The following is a 16531-nucleotide window of genomic DNA, read 5'->3' on the forward strand; positions in this document are numbered from 1 at the left end:
CCCCCCCTTGTCTCTCTCATTTACATGCGCCCCTCCACTCTCAATTTCCATCTGGTGCACCCCTCCCTCTCTCGTCTTCCCTCCCTCCATGATACCCCCAACTCCCTCATCTTCCCTCCCTTCATGATACCCACCCGTCTTCACTTCCTCCACAATCACCGATTGTGAGCCCACCTCCAACAGGTGGTGAAGAGGTAGGATTTCAACATCTTTTTTTTTCGTGTTAGGGTGTTTTCATGAAAAATATAAAATCCCCTTATTTTTGTTTTCCCTCTGATTTTTTTTTTCAAAAAATCATTGGATTTACCTATCTTTGTGGGAAACTCTTTTTTTCATGTGTTTTTGTTTTTGAGGGTTAGAATGAGGCTTTGGGGTTTTTGTTCTAGTGTTATATTCAGTTTATAATTTATTAATTTAGATACATTGAGTTTATAATTTAGATTTATTTAGTATATATTTTAGATATATATTTAGATTATATTCAGTTTATATTTGGTTTAAACTTTACAATTTAAGTGTAAACTTTATATTCAATTTCTTTAAATGTTAATTCTTGATTTTGTCATGTATGGTTTGTTGCTTTGTTCTTATGTGGTAAACTTTACACTTCACTTAGCCACTTTTTCTCATAATACTTCAGAGTCAATGAATGTGCCATGCACGGGAGAGGGGTGTTATTCTTGTCCCATCATGCTATCAATATTTTGCTTTGAATTGTTTGAATGTGTGCTAGCATCGCTGATAAAGAAAAGAAAGTTGCAAGTGCTAGTAGTAGTGCAACAAGAAAGTTCAATTTGTGATTCTAGTACTTAATGATAAACCACTATGGGCCCGTATAAGAAAGCTGGGAAAATATTATGAAGCAGAAAAAATGCATTGTTTAAGTATACTTTTTGTGATGTAGAGTTTAATGGACAACACACAAGAGTAAAAGCCTATCTATTGAAGATTGAAAAACAAGATATTAGGTTATGCGCTCAGATTGATGAAGTCTTGGGGAAGGAAGAAGAAAATGTCAATAAAAGAAAGTCTATGGTGCATCAAGTTGTATTAGCATACCACTATCTAGCCATAAGAGTAGTGAGACCACTGATATCAATATGAAGAAAAAAATTGGAAGTTAGCCAAAAAAACACTCTCAGGATCGTTTAATGCACATGGAAGGGGGGAAAATGGATAGAAAATATGCAGATTCTTTTTTTCAAGTCTTGTACCATTCAACGTAACTAGAAATTCTTATTGAAAAGATATACTTACATCATTAGCAATTTCTTACTTGAGTGGGTGTGTGCCTCCTAGTTCTGAGAATTAGGAACAATCATTTTGGGAGAGGAGATATCGAATGTTGATAAATTATTAGAGTATAAACAGTTTTTTTAGGCTGAAATTGTGTACATGGTGTTTTATGGGTGAACTGATATACAAAGGGGCCTTTGATAAATTTAATTGCAACTTCAATAAAAGGGTCAGTGTTTTTTTCAAAACAATAGACATCTTTAGAGTACAAGGATACACAATATTTGAAACATCTTTTTGTATAATGTATCAAGGAAGTTGGAAAAAACAAGGTTCAAATAATTACAGGCAATACACCTAAACCTGTAAGTAGAGCAGTTGGTATAGTTGTGGAGCCTGAGTATCCCCACATATTTCGGACTTCTTGTGTGGTACATAGTTTAAATTTGACTCTTAAGAGTATATGTAATCCGCCAAGCAGGAGACAAGAACATATTGTTTATAGGTTGTGTTCATAGAATATTAGAAATTTTGTTGTAAAACACAGTAGGGCAATTACTATTTATAATAAACATTCTGACATGCAGTTGTTGAAAGTTGACAATACTTGTTTGGAATCGGTTGTTATGGTTAACAGAATTAAAGAAGTGAAGAATGCACAATTTCAAATGGTCTCTGATAGCGATTGAGTTCTTTATCGTTCTGATGATATTGCAAAAGCCCAAGCCATCAAGAGATGCATTCTAGAAGATATGTGGTGGGACAATGTTTTTTATTTTCTTGAGTTCACAAAACCTATTTGAGAGATGTTGAGGGTTTTCCTTCGAGATGTTCCTATGTTACATAGGGTCTACGAGATGTGAGATAACATGATTGAGAAATGTACAAACTTCTATTTTTAAGCATGAAAAAAATATAGTACTTAAAGACTCAACTTTTTATGATCACGTATACAAAATATTGATAGCATGATGGGACAAGAATAACACCCCTCTCCGGTGCATGGCACATTCATTGACTCTAAAGTACTATGAAAAAAAGTGACTAAAGTGAAGTGTTGGTCGAATGCCACCATATAAGAATTCAGAGTACAATAAAGGGGTGTTGAGGTGGGGCTCATGCCTCCATCAAACGCAAGGAAAGTTCTCCCCCAAAAATGAGAAAAACTTTCCCTGAAAAATAGGGGGCACCCCGCGACTTTTTCCCCTAGGTGAACTTCTACCCGCAGAATTTTGGTGAGAAGGGAGTCATTGTTTTGAAAACCCAAACAGTTTGTTTCATTAATCACATATACGACAAGAGGGGAGGGCCCTTTTTTTAGACATAAAGTCCTCCCCTATGTGGCGGGGAGTCTAAAAAATATATAAAAATAAAAAAATAAGGATATGACGATATTCCATTACCATTTAAAGATTTCAATTTTAATTTTGATAATTGTTTATTTTTTATAATGTCACAATAAAATCATGTCACGGCCTTTTTCTCCGCACTTCCTGTCTCACACGGAGGGAACTTGGGGGGCTATTTGGGTTGTGCTGTTAGGCCCAAACTTTTTGCGCAATTTTTTCCATGTAATAGCCTACCAAAAGCCCTGTGTGGAGCTCAATATATGATCATGCTTCACTCGAGTATTGGGTCATATATTATGTGAACAAGTCATTTGGAATTCGATATATCCGTATCATAAACTATAAAGTGGTGGTTATGAGTAAATTCTAACTTTTTCCACTTTTGCAAATCAAACACAAGATAAATACTTTCATGTGTTTTTTTTCAACATCATCTAACACGGGATAAATTCTTCCTGTCTCTATGGTAGAAATTCCTCCAAGCAATCAAACACACCCTTAGTGACAACTTTTTACATAAATAAGGCTCTAGTAGAGTCTTATTCCCTTATTCAATAAGATATGGGAACAAAAAATTATAAATTTCTTCTTAATTTATTGTGATTAGTGAAGACAAGAAAGAAGAGAAGTATTATTATAGAAGAGGACACATTATTCACCTTTTGTGAATACTGTAATTAGTAAAACTAATCAATGAAATACATGAAACTTCTTTGTTTCAATGCTTACTAACGATGAAATGACATTATTTTCTCTCCTTTTTTACTTTTTAATGCTTAATTTCAGACTTTTGATATATGTAATGGGTGCATTGTTATTACATCATAATTACATCTTTTATATTTGATAATTGTTACATATTCATTTATGCTCAATTTATTTCATAATTAAGTTTACTTAATATTGTAATTTGAATACTTAGATGTGTTTTATTTCTCTTTTTGGTCATATTTTTAACTTTATACACTTATTTTAAAATTTGTTTTATTTTTTAATTAAGTGATTGTGATAGTTTGTTTACTCAATTTTTTTCTTTTGTTTGTTATTTAGTATGTCTCTTTAATAGTAAACCTTTTGTTTTGTTAGTTGTTAGTTTGTTATAACATTGTTTCACATGTTATAGTAGTACATGTATATGTTTAATTGTTCATAATGCTTAAATTTGATTTCTTCTTTATTTCTTTTTAGATACACCAGTATCGCCAGCTCTTTCAATACTGGTTACCATACGATAATTACAACATTGATCAGTATCTTCATCCTTTTAGTTGTCGAGTCCTCTTAATGCTTAACCCCTTGTTCACTCGCTGTTCTTACTTTCCAAACTTATCCCCATATCTTATAATAAAATGGTTAGACAACTTTGCCAGCATCTTTTTTTCGACAGAGAAAGCTGGGGTTGTTTCTCTGGGGTCAGGCAGACCCCTACCAGTTAAACAACCATACAGGGATTCGAACTTGCAACGTCCCAACACAAGGTGACGTGCACTAACTGCTCCTGCCAGACAAACGGAGCCCCCCCTTTTAACTTCTTAATATAACAGAACGAGGCTCATTTCGACAAGAATTGAAGTATAAATTGATTAGCACCAGTAATAAATTGCCTATCAGAAACTTTTCAATGAGCATAAATTTTTAAAATAGAACATAAAATGCAGAGAAAAATAGACAAGAAGCAAACAAACAGATGATCGGTTAGTAGCATCGAGAGCAGATCAGGTGATCTGCCAAATCACTTTTAGGAAAGTGATTCGGCATCCTGGCCGTCTATAAACATGCACAACGACCATGAGGTCCTTGTGAGATGAATCAATGGTCGGCCAAGATGTCAAATCACTTAAGTGATTTGACAGATCACCTGACCTGCTCTCGTTTCCTCGTAGGACGACGCGCCGTATATTTTGCACATTAGAAAAAAACGCGAAGCTTCATCAGGACAGAGGCAACACCCTTTAAATTACACTGTTTGGGAGCCTTGAATCGGAGGTTGTGCTGTGGTTTCCCTCCATGCTCTTGTACTCTCTTGCAGTTTGGGAGCATGGGCGTTGCTGAGACAACGCATTGGCAGTCCCCAACATCACATCTCAACACCATTCACGAGGGAATGAACTTTGGTTTGGCAACTCCATCCCTCAAGTCTCGACATCTCACATTGGCAAAACAGTATTTTGGCAAAACCGTGTTTTTCATCCCAATGCAAAGCTCCCAAACATAGCCTAAATGACAACAATTGCTGAATTTCGAAGCAAGATCTCGTTTGGGCTGCAGAAAAGCCGGAGGAGAAATACGAAATAGGCCTAAACCGGAACGCAAAACTTGGTCATATACCACAAAGTTTTTCCTGGAACAAAAACAGTCTAAAGAGAGCCAACCTCATGCAAACTGGCATGAGGTTTGAATCTCTGACAACGTTCCCAGGCCAAAATGGTCGACTATACCGGCTACCAAATGGGAGGTTGAGGGGGACAGTAAAGCAGACCGTCCACAGCGTCGTTGACCACAGAAAAGTAATATATCTCAACCGCCAGATGCACGCTGTGCCGTGCTAACAAGAGCCATGATGAAACAAAAAAAAAAACGAAAGAAACCAAAAACGTGATACGAGGGCAGACCCACAGGAAGAATCGGCGGTGCGCAATAAAAGCTCGCAGAGGGTATCGGACGCAAGAAAAGACAACGGCATATTCCGCGGACGCCTGAGAACGATCAAGAGGAATTGATCCAGGATCACCGAGTTACACCACAGACACGACAAAGGGAGCACGGCAAACTAGCACTCGAGGGATGTAGGCCGATCTACAGTTAGGAAACATCACGTACCTGCCTTTGTTCTTGTTGCGTAACTCGGAAGATGACAGAAAATCAGAGGATAGAACGGGCGGAAATAGAAGGACTTCAGACGGATCTGCAGGGATCGGGAACTCAGATCACGTTTCCTCCCCCCCAAAAAAAACTTCCGGCAAAGAGCTCGAACTACACGCGGATGTTTACCGAAACCGAAGCCAAAAGGAGGAAAGAAAAGCAAAATAAGATCAGCTTCCACTTAGATCAAGTTCTTCGCGACTAATTAACCAAATCGAGTCAAGGAAGAAAGGGGGAAAAGAAAATCACACGAGGTTCTCTCGCAAAATCGTCCGTGCGACGGAAAAACAAAGCAAATTTCGGTCCCGAAGATCTCACTTATCAAGTTCTCAAGGATCAAAGCATCAAGAAGGAGGAGTGCTCCGGAAAAAAAAATCCTCACAAAACCCTAAAATTGGACCTGAAACCCTAAAATCATTGATGAAAAGAGAAATTCCGAATTCCGAATTCCGAATTCCTCCAAAAAATACCAGCAAGCTCCACAGCTTCTCGCAAAACCCAGAGAAGAACCAACCAAAAAGGAACGCCAAAACCCTAGAGAGGGGAAAGAGTGGACGGAGAAGAAGAAGAAGAAGGAGAAGAAGAAGAAGAAAAAGAAGAAGAGAGCGTTACCAGGAGCGGCTGGAGAACTCGTAGAGCTTCCCCTTTGGGCTGAAGATGACGAGCCCGACCTCGACGTCGCAGAGCACCGAGATCTCGTGGGCCTTCTTCAGCAGCCCCTTCCGACGCTGCGAGAAGCTCGCATGCCGGCTTGCCCTATTCTCGATTCGCTTCAACTCCAGTCTCTTCCGCACCATCTCATCCCCCTTCTTTCACTACTCCCTACCTCCTCCACCTCCTCGCTGGCAGAGAAGTGAAGGGAACCTTCAGACCTTTTTTCAACAAATATATGAAAACCAAAATTCGCGCTCTGTCCCCCGTGCTCCCAACCAATCGCGTGTTCCTCACCTTTGTCCCTCGCTGCGGTTCGAACCCGATCCGATTCGAAAATAATCCGAACCTCAAGTAATCTAACCGACTGATGATATGAGGCGTCTCCATACGTGGAACTGAAATAAACTCTATCCCTACTCTAACCGGGTACGGATGGCAGTGTATCAGGGCTGGTGCGGTCTCCACCTCTGCCCCGGGTTTTGGTTACAGTAAATTTTATCCTTACTCTAATCGGGAACAGATGGCAGTGTACCAGGGCGGGTGCGGTCTCCGCCTCTGCCCCTGGTTTTGATTGTAACCATCATCTCTCGTTCATTCTTCGTTTCGTTTTTTCCATTCCTATTTTTTTTTTTCGGTCAGAAAAAAAGAAAAATGAAATGAGAGTTTGTGAGACTCATTAGAAAAAAAAGAGAAAAAAAAATTATTGTATTTAATAATTCATCAAAAACTAAAAGAATTGATTTACATGTTCTCATTAAGCTGTTGATATCAAAAAACTGAAAAATAACTTGATTTGAATTCATAAACATTCTGATAGATCGTTGACAGGTACGATCTTTCAAAACCTTTATACATGACTATTTTTTTTTCTCTAAACCTAATGAGAGAGAGACTGAATTTTCTTTCTGATTATGAAAAGTCTAAAGAGAGTGACATTATATAAGGTTTGGAGACCATAACCTAATGTGATTAGAAGTCTGTCTCCAATTCAACCCATTACAAAATTGTAAACATAACAAATTTCTCTAAATGGTTTACCATACCATATGAGATATCACAGAGCTCAACCAGATTAGATCACATAAACCAGACATGAACCTAAGACAATCTTACAATGTGTGGTTCAACGTATATAGGCCTACATGATTTTTTCAACAATCTCCCACTTGGGCCATATACGTAACTTTATAATCATACATTGTAACCTTATGAGCTCAAAATATTGTCTTATCAATTGATATCTCTACCAATCTGATCTATTGATCATGTCAACATAGAACCAAAACGGTCTTCATTACAAATAACGTAGTTGGACTCATCAATGATCATGTATATCAATATAACCAAATGACATAGATCAAGTATAAATGTAAAGCATGAAAATTACATGCAATGTGATCAAACATGCCTATTTTCAACTGGTCATTCATTAGACTTTAGAGAGATCACAACAAAATGAGTACAAAATGAAACCGAAACTTTAACTTTATACCACAACAAGAGGAACTTTATTATATCATAAAATGTCCAAATATAAACTCCCACTAAACTAGCATATCATAAAATGATAAAACACCCATTCGAGCAGTATGCTCGTGAAAGACCATGGGTAGCAAACCATTAGTAAGCAGATCCGTAATTATGGAGTTTGTGCCAATATATTATATTGATATCTGACCATTCTGCACTCTTTATTTAATAACAACTTAATTTCAATATGCTTTGACTTTGATGAGCTCCTATTGTTATTGAAATATAACACTACTGAATTATTATTATAAAATAACTTTAGCGGTCTCTCAACATTATCCAAAATCTGTAGCTTTATGATAAAATTATGTAGTCATATCTCATGGTTAAATGCCTCATAACAAGCTATGAATTTTGCTGTCATGGTAGAAGAAGCAATAAGTGTCTGTTTGACACTCTTCTATAAAATAGCTCTCCCGGCCAATAGAAAAATATAACCTGACATGGACCTGCGACTGTCTTGGCATTCCGCAAAGTCAAAATTAGAATACCCAATGATCTCTAACTGATCTGACTTTCTGAACGTGAGCATATAACTTTTTGTTCTCTGCAAGTATCGCATAACCCGTTTGGCTGATTTTCAATGATCCATACCTGGGCTACTAAGGTATCTGCCTAACATCTCAACAATATACGCAAAAACTGGATGTGTACATACATGAGCATACATAAGACTACCCACAACATATGTATAGGGAATCTATTCTATAACCTTAATTTCAGACTGGTGTTTGAGGCACTGAGCGAGACTAAATTTATCTCCTTTAACAACAAGAGTATCCTCAGGTTTGCAATCATTTATGTCATACCTTTCCAGAATCCTTTCGATATAGCTCTTTTACGATAATTCAAGAATACCTCAAGAACGGTCTCGATGTATTTAGATCTTTAATATAAAAGAGGCATCTCCAAGATTTTTTATTTCAAATTTTTTTGTCAGAAATCTCTTGGTTTCGTATAGTATGCCTATATCATTACTAGCAAGCAATATGTCATCCATATACAAAATCAGAAAAATAAATTTACTCTCACTGAACTTATGGTTTATGCATTCATCAACCACATTCATCTCAAAACCAAATGAGAGTATAACTTGATGAAATTTATGATACCACTGACGAGAAGCTTGCTTAAGTCTATGGATAGATCTTTTTAATTTATAAACCACTTTCTTGGCATTGTCTGAGACAAAATATTCTGGTTGGACCATATATATTAGCGCATCAATGTTACTATTAAGTAATATAGTCTTAATATCTATTTGATGCAGTTCTAAATAATAATGAGTCACAAGTGCCATCATAATCCTAAAAGAGTCTTTTATGGAATCTGGAGAGAAAGTCTATGTGTATTCAATGCCTTCCCTTTGAGTAAATCCTTTTGCAACAAGATGAGCCATATATCTTTCCACAGTGCCTTTTGAATTCTTTTTTGTTTTAAACATCTATTTGCAACCAATAGGTTTTACACTTTCAAGTAATGTGGCAAGATCTCATACGTCATTATCCCTCATGGATTTAATTTCCTCATGCATTGCTTCAACCCACTTTTGAGAGTTAGAACTTTGTGTAGCTTATTGAAAGTTGATTGGATTATCTTCTCTTAGGCCAGTATCACACGCATGTTCTTGTAGAAAGACAATATAATCATCTGAAATTGTCCTTCTTCTCTCTCTAGTGGATTTCTTTAATGACACTGGTTCTTGTGGTGTTTCTTGAGGTTGTTGAGTTTGAACTTCATGAGTAAAAGCTTGATTTTAGACAGAGAGATCTAAAGTATTGTCTTAATCAGAATTTGTGGGAACAATGTAAGGAATGAAAATCTGATCATTGTCATTAGAAATTGTAGAAAGAGAAAGAAACTCTTCTTCAAAAATAATGTATTTTACTTTATCACTGCCCCCAAACTCAACATCCTCAAAGAAACAAGCATTTCCTATTTCGAAAAAAGAACTTATTCATAAGGTCATAAAGCTTATAACCCGTAGATTTTTCAGAATACAGAACAAAATAGCAGCTAACCATTCTGGAATCCAGTTTCTTTTCATGTGGCTTGTAGAGACTAGCCTAAGCTGGACATCCCCAAATATGAAAGTGTTTCATAATAGGCTTTTTGCCTGTCTACAATTCATATAGGGTCTTGGTTACTATTTTAGAGGGTACCTTGTTCAAAACAGAGGTTGCAGTCTTTAATGCTTTTCCTCAGAGGGACTCTGGTAAAGTATAATGAAAAATCATACTTCTTATTATATCCTTAAGAGTCATGTTTCGTCTCTCAGCAACATCATTCATGTTAGAAGTGCCTGACATGGTATACTAAAGGACGATCCCACATTCTTTTGGGAATTTAGCAAAGAGCCCTTGATATTGTTCACCTGATCCATCATATCTACCATAGTACTCACTACCACGGTCAGATCAGACGACCTTAATTATTTTTCCAAGTTGATTTTCAACTTCAGCCTTAAACGATTTGAACACATCAAGGGACTCATACTTTTCATGAATTAAATATAAGTACTCATAACGAGAATAGTCATCTATAAACGTAATAAAATATTATTGACCATTCTAAGAAGTCGTAGGAAAGGACCCACAAATATCTGTATGAATTAGTTCTAAGATGTTTGTTTTCCTTTCTGCACCTATTTTCATTATGTTTGTTCTTTTTCCTTTTATACACTCAACACAAACCTGAAAGTCAGTGAAATCAAGGGAATCAAGAATCTCACTCGACATAAGCCTTTCAATTCTTGGTTTAGAAATGTGACCTAAGCGCTTATGCCATAATAAAGTGAAATTCTCAATTGTTAATTTTTGTTTTGTATCACGAGAACTTAATTGCAAGGTTTCATTAAATGAAACAAAAGTATCAAGCAAATAAAGGTTATCAATCATAGATAAAGAATCAATCCCAATAAGATTTGAATCAAAAAATAATTTAAATTCATTATTTTCAAATAAACAAGAATAATCATATTTATCCAAAATGAAAATAGAAACCAAATTCTCCCTAAAAGATGGCACAATAAGTGTTTCTTTCAAATCTAAATAATTTTCAGTCTTTAAAAGTAACCTAAATGTCTCTATTGTCTCAACTTCAACTGTTTTGTTATTGCTCACATAGATGAATATTTCAACATCAATTAGCGGTAAGCAACTTAGGCAATGCTGCATAGACATACTTATGTAAGTGGTAGCACCAGAATTTATCCACCAACTGTGTTCGGGCATAAAAGTCAAATTAACTTTAGAATAAACAAAAAGTATACTTTTCTTCTCACACCAGCCATGATACTTGGTACAATCCTTCTTCATATGACCCTCCCCTTTACAAAAGAAACAACTAAACTTTGGGTCCTGATGTTTTTTCTATTTCTTATGCGATTGAGGGTCAATAGCAGCTTCCTTAGTCATTTTTTGTTCTTAAACCTATCCTTAGAGGTCACTGTCAAATGAGCACTCTCAGTCTTCTTTTACTTCATCCTATCCTCTTCATACACACAGTATGAAATGAGTTCATTAAGAGTCTATTTTTCCTTCTAACAGTTATAACTAACCTTAAACTGACTGTATTGTGCAGGGAGGGATATCAAAACTGAGTGCACGAGTAAGTCTTCGATAACTCTAACTTTAATGCCATGAGTTTTGAAGCAAGATGGGACATGTAAAACCCATGAATTTAAAAAAAAAATCAAAGAAATAAAAATGTGTGTTTGTGTGAAATAATATGGTTTATGTAATATTCAATGTGATTTTGATGCTTGCAAGCCAGTAGACTGAACCCGGTAACGAATACTAGAAAGATTTCTTAGATCCGGACTTTAGCGAGATCTGATGATCCAACCCGGTTCACGAGGCCAAGTGGGGAAATTCGATGGTTTTAGAATGATAGTGTGAGATCTGAAGCACATTTAACGTGAGAGAGTGCAAGGTTGGAACAAAAAGAAGAAAAATCCACTTGGAAACGGAAGAGATCTATCAACTAGGGAAACGTCCCAATGAGACATAAAGGAAATTTCCTTGCAAAAGTAAACAACAAATAGTTGTGTAGTGTAGTGGTAGGAAGCACAGAGGTGTGGAGCCACAAGCCAAGTTCAAAACCCATGGTGTGCCCACGTAGAAATGAAAAATGTTGCCTTTTTGCATAAAACCCGGATCTGACCAAAAGGGGTTAAATACAATTTTGTTCACATACTTTGCAACAAAATGAATGATAGCACAAGTGGTGGGGTTCGTTCCCCTTTGGTGGAAGGCCCTGGTTTAAAACCCCTTGTGCACAGGAGTAACTTTTTTGCATAAAAGGGCTACGTTGGGAATGGTAAAAACGTGGGAGTTGAACAAGCCTAAAATTTTGGATTTTTCCACTTAACTTTTCCAAAGAATAAGGGGAATCCCATGTGACATGGAAGAAAGGTACCATTAAAGAATAAAAAATGGAAGTTAGAGAGAATTGTACTAAAGGGAGGAGAGGGCGATTTTGAAAAAAAAAATAATGCACCCACCAAAAACGTGGGTTGAGGGTGGTTTATTGGAAACTTAAATTTTGAAACTCCCCTAAGGAGGGGGAGTTAAAATAAGGGATCCAAGTGGGAGGCTACATCCCACTTTGAATGTCCCATACTCTCTCTCTCTCTCTCTCACCGTGGTGGTCGACATCCATTACTGGACCGTGTGGACCTCCATTTCCGAAGTGGTGTGCCGCTCTAATGAAGGAAAGAAGGTGCAACCATTGTCGTCTTGAAACTCCAAAGAGGTAAGTGTTGTTGTAGTTTATATGTACATGATCGATGCCCGGTTGCATAAATATGTCACAGCGGTATCGACTTCGTCATGGACGACACCATCTACCCTTATTGGTAGTTGGTGTTATGAGGTGTGCTCGATGATGGACCAAACCGTCCCTTCATCTAGACAACGACGATCAATGGAGGCTCAGTCAACAGCCCTTTCGTGATTGACGTAGGGATCGCACTCTCGCTGCTACAAACATGTATGCAGCATGATGCGAAACTACAAAAAAAAATGGAAATTTTGTGATCGTGAGGCAGCAACTTATCAAAGTTATATTTCCTTCCAAGCATATATATACATTATTGGCATGTAGTGCATAAGTTTCAGTTAGTGGTTATGAAAAAAAAATCTAATGGGTCTCTATTATGAAACGACATTTATCTATTTGATCGATCTTTGGTTGGGGGTCGGGTTCATCATTAGCAAAATTGATTCTTTCATATCCTTTCGTTCCTGTTAAGTAACATCTACTAAATTTTATTAACTTAGCCTTCATTTGCATTGTCAAGTCATGTTAGAAGTTTTTTTTTAGTAATTGTAGGTTGTACTAGATTCCTGTTTATAAATGGCAAAAGAAAAATATGAATGAAACCTATGCTATATTTGGTCACAGCTGGACCAGGTATGTAAGTGAAAATACACATGATTTGGGGCATTGGTTCTTAGGTTAAAATTAGATATACAACTGGATAATTACATTGGTTAGTCATCACACCTGTTATCTGATAATCCAAACATATTGAAATCGGGTAAATGGTTAATATGTGATGAATTTAGTTATACGGGGACTTTTGAAAATCTGTATGGATGTGCTGAATGTAAGCACACAGGGATTTGTTTAGATTTCATCTGGTGGACACTGATTCACGTAGAAAAAAAAACAATTTGTTTTACTATATATGTGTGTGCTGAATCTAAAGTATGGTAAAATCATGTAAGTCTGATCCTTGCTGAAAAACCATATCATGTGATTATCGCTATATTCATTTGACGTGATTACATATTTGGTTTATTAGCGGATTATTATGCATGAAGGTTATCATTGTGGCTTTGAAGTATAGATTATCTAAATCTGATATGAGGAGTCAGTTACAACTATGGTCGTGATATCAGGGAGGTTCAAATAACAATAACAACAATAATAATAACCTTTTTAAAAGTGGGATGCTGGAGGTTTAATTGGTTGTTTGGGATTTATTGTTCAGAACTTTGATTCATGCTTAACACCTCTATGCCAACTGTATACCTATTTCTGGGTTATGCAAACTATGAATCTGCTATTTCAACCTAGGTTTAGATGCATGAATAGGGTTGGCGCGGTTGGTAGGAGCTGACTGTGGTGGGACATTGCAAGCTCGAAAAAAAAAAAAACAGTTGTACATTGAATACTAACTGGTGGGGTCTGCCTAACACCAGATTGCTTTGAAAAAAAAAAACTACTAACGGAGACTAAGTTGTAGGTACAATATGCTGACTGACCAGCCCAGCCTATTCAGTCTCATCAAGCTGACTGGGTCTGGCGACCCTGGTTGTGTGCCATCAAGAGTTTGAAGTACAACTTGTATCGGGTGTCCTTGTTGGGTCTTGCAGACCCAAACAACAATGTATTACTGTTTCATTTGGAGGTTGTTGCACCTCCTGACTGACTTTCAGCAACTTGTCATTAATATATATATATATATATATATATATATATATATATATATATATATATATATATATATATATATATATACATACATATATATATACACTGTATTAGTGCCTTCACTTTTTAGATGGTGATATGGCACCATACTCGGCAACCCGAGTGCAGGGTGGGTGTTTGTGGACCCTCGAGGGGCCAGACATTTCCACTAAGACAACCATTTTGTTCCCTCACCAACCATGGGTGACTGGTAGGGTACACCACCCTAGTTACATTAACTTGTGGTGACGGTCGCGAAGCAATGGTGTGTCAAAGGCTCATTGTAGCTCGAGTACATGCTATCATTTCACAAAACTATAGTAAGAGCACTTACTATGAAAAAAAATTATATATATATATATATATATATATATATATATATATATATATATATATATATATATATATATACATATACATAGTTAAAGTAAGCAAAACATAACACGTGGATGGCATGGCTCGCGAGATGCGGGTACATCCACCCTCGCTCAAGACTTAAATATAAATGCAGGCTCTGAATCGAGCCAAGTTCTGGAAATTTCACTTCTTGGTGGTGCTTATTGCACCCTGACTATAAAATGCATGCAATACATGGGAATCCTGAGCCGGGTTCGGGATTTTGGGAAATCCCTTTGGTGTGATGGCTCGCATAGGAAAAATAAACAAAAATAAAAATGTATGCAACATCATAAAGTTTTGAGGCTCTGGGTACACCGAAAGATGGTGCATGTTACCGGATTCTCCAGGCTCTGGGTATACCTGAGAGAACGGTGTATGTTACTGGACCCATGGTCTACCTTGGAGAGGGTCGGATATGATGAATGACTGTCTGTACCACAGGGTAAGTGAAAGACAAACAAAAAAAAAGAAAAAGGTGTTGAATTATTTCAAGTACTAGTCTCTGACTAAATACTGTAAATCGTACTATAGAATTGTAGAAGTAATAGGAACACGACATATCTGTGTGAAGGGACTTAGATCTAGCATTGATTCCTTGTTGCATAGCAATATAGAAAGCGTGCATGTTTTAGTAGAATTTCCTTATTAATATGTTACACTACATGATATTCCAAAATTTAAATTATTTAACATATTTGTATATAGGACACTGAGCACAACATATAAATATAATACTTCTTACGCAGACAGGGGAGTCTGACCCTTCTGCTTTAAAATTTTTTTCAGGTAGTGAATAAATGGAGCATCGTGGCATTGCATTTGGAAGTAGCCAAGAGATCTCAGTTTTTCAGTGTTTCTTGTTTAAACTCTGAATAATTAGATTTATAATTTCATTTATGAGATGTAGTTGATGCTTTTAATTAATGAATGAAATAATTCAGTACTTCTTTGGCTTACCTGTAACTCGCCCGACACTTGGACTGATCACTTCCGCTATATAAAAAAAAATTATCCCAAAATTTCATGTCCAAATTATTGGGGCATTACAGGACATCTCCATAATGTACTTCGTAATGTTTCATTTGCCCTTATTCTTTGTTTAAACAAGACTCAAAAGAAGAGTATTTGTCTCAGTCTTTTCATTTTTCGTAAAACGCTTTTCAATTTCTTCATGAAAACGTTTGGCATTCACCTCTTCAGATATAGTACCCCAGAAGGATTCAGGAATTGTATGTTTCATGATCATGAGACTTATGCGATTAGATCGATCTGATCGCTTGGAGTTCCTTTTATCCTTAGTGAAACTCCTATCCGTAAAAGTAGGAGGTTGATCTTCTCGTAGTGCAAGATCCAAATCCATAAATCAAAGAACAACCATGACATTCTCTTTTCAGTTTTTAAAATTGAAACCTTTCAAAACAAGGATAGAATTAATATTTGCAGATATCATAGAAGTAGAGGTATTAACTTAATCAAGAACAAACAAGCTCACGATTAACATATATTTTTTCATATGCATTAACACAAAATAACATATTTAAACAATGGTGAACCCCATTACAAGATACCCGACACAACATTGATATTTAGTCTTTAGACAAAAATGTCAACTTATAAGTAGTACTCTTAATACATTAATCAAACATGGACAATTAGTCCTATCAAACAATAAGTCTTTCTTCAGACTGACTCATTATTCATATAAAAAATTGTATAATTGTCCCATATTTATTACTGAAAATATATATTTGGGTTCAGCCAAATACTGATCTTCCTTTGAGCCGATCACTATTAGCATGAACCACAAACATATATACATCACAATATTCTAAAACAAACTAATCTATGTAATAGAGGTTACTTTGGCAACATATTGATTCAACTAATTCAATTTAGAATATTGGACCCAAAACAAAAAATAATACCAATGTTCAAATATATCAATACATGCAAATGAGAATAAATAAAGCACAATCATAATATGCATGGGCCTTAAATAACAAAAAATGGCCCTCCAAAGT

General features: G+C 36.2%; 1 protein-coding gene across 2 annotated transcripts in view; it reads right to left on the minus strand.

Annotated features, from left to right (window-relative positions):
* LOC149811432 (agamous-like MADS-box protein AGL8 homolog) overlaps positions 1–6284 on the minus strand; it is a 46144-nt gene extending 39860 nt beyond the window's left edge. For both annotated transcript variants that reach the window (XM_089993243.1, XM_089993244.1), the window contains exon 1: positions 6060–6284. In XM_089993243.1, the coding sequence (XP_089849369.1) occupies positions 6060–6244 (185 nt within the window). In that variant the 5' untranslated portion in view covers positions 6245–6284. The remainder of the gene's footprint in view (positions 1–6059) is intronic.
* Positions 6285–16531: the final 10247 nt, after the last annotated feature.

The sequence above is a fragment of the Nuphar pumila genome, chromosome 17 (genome assembly GCF_984573655.1).
Source record: "Nuphar pumila chromosome 17, dmNupPumi1.hap1.1, whole genome shotgun sequence".
NCBI lineage: Eukaryota > Viridiplantae > Streptophyta > Magnoliopsida > Nymphaeales > Nymphaeaceae > Nuphar > Nuphar pumila.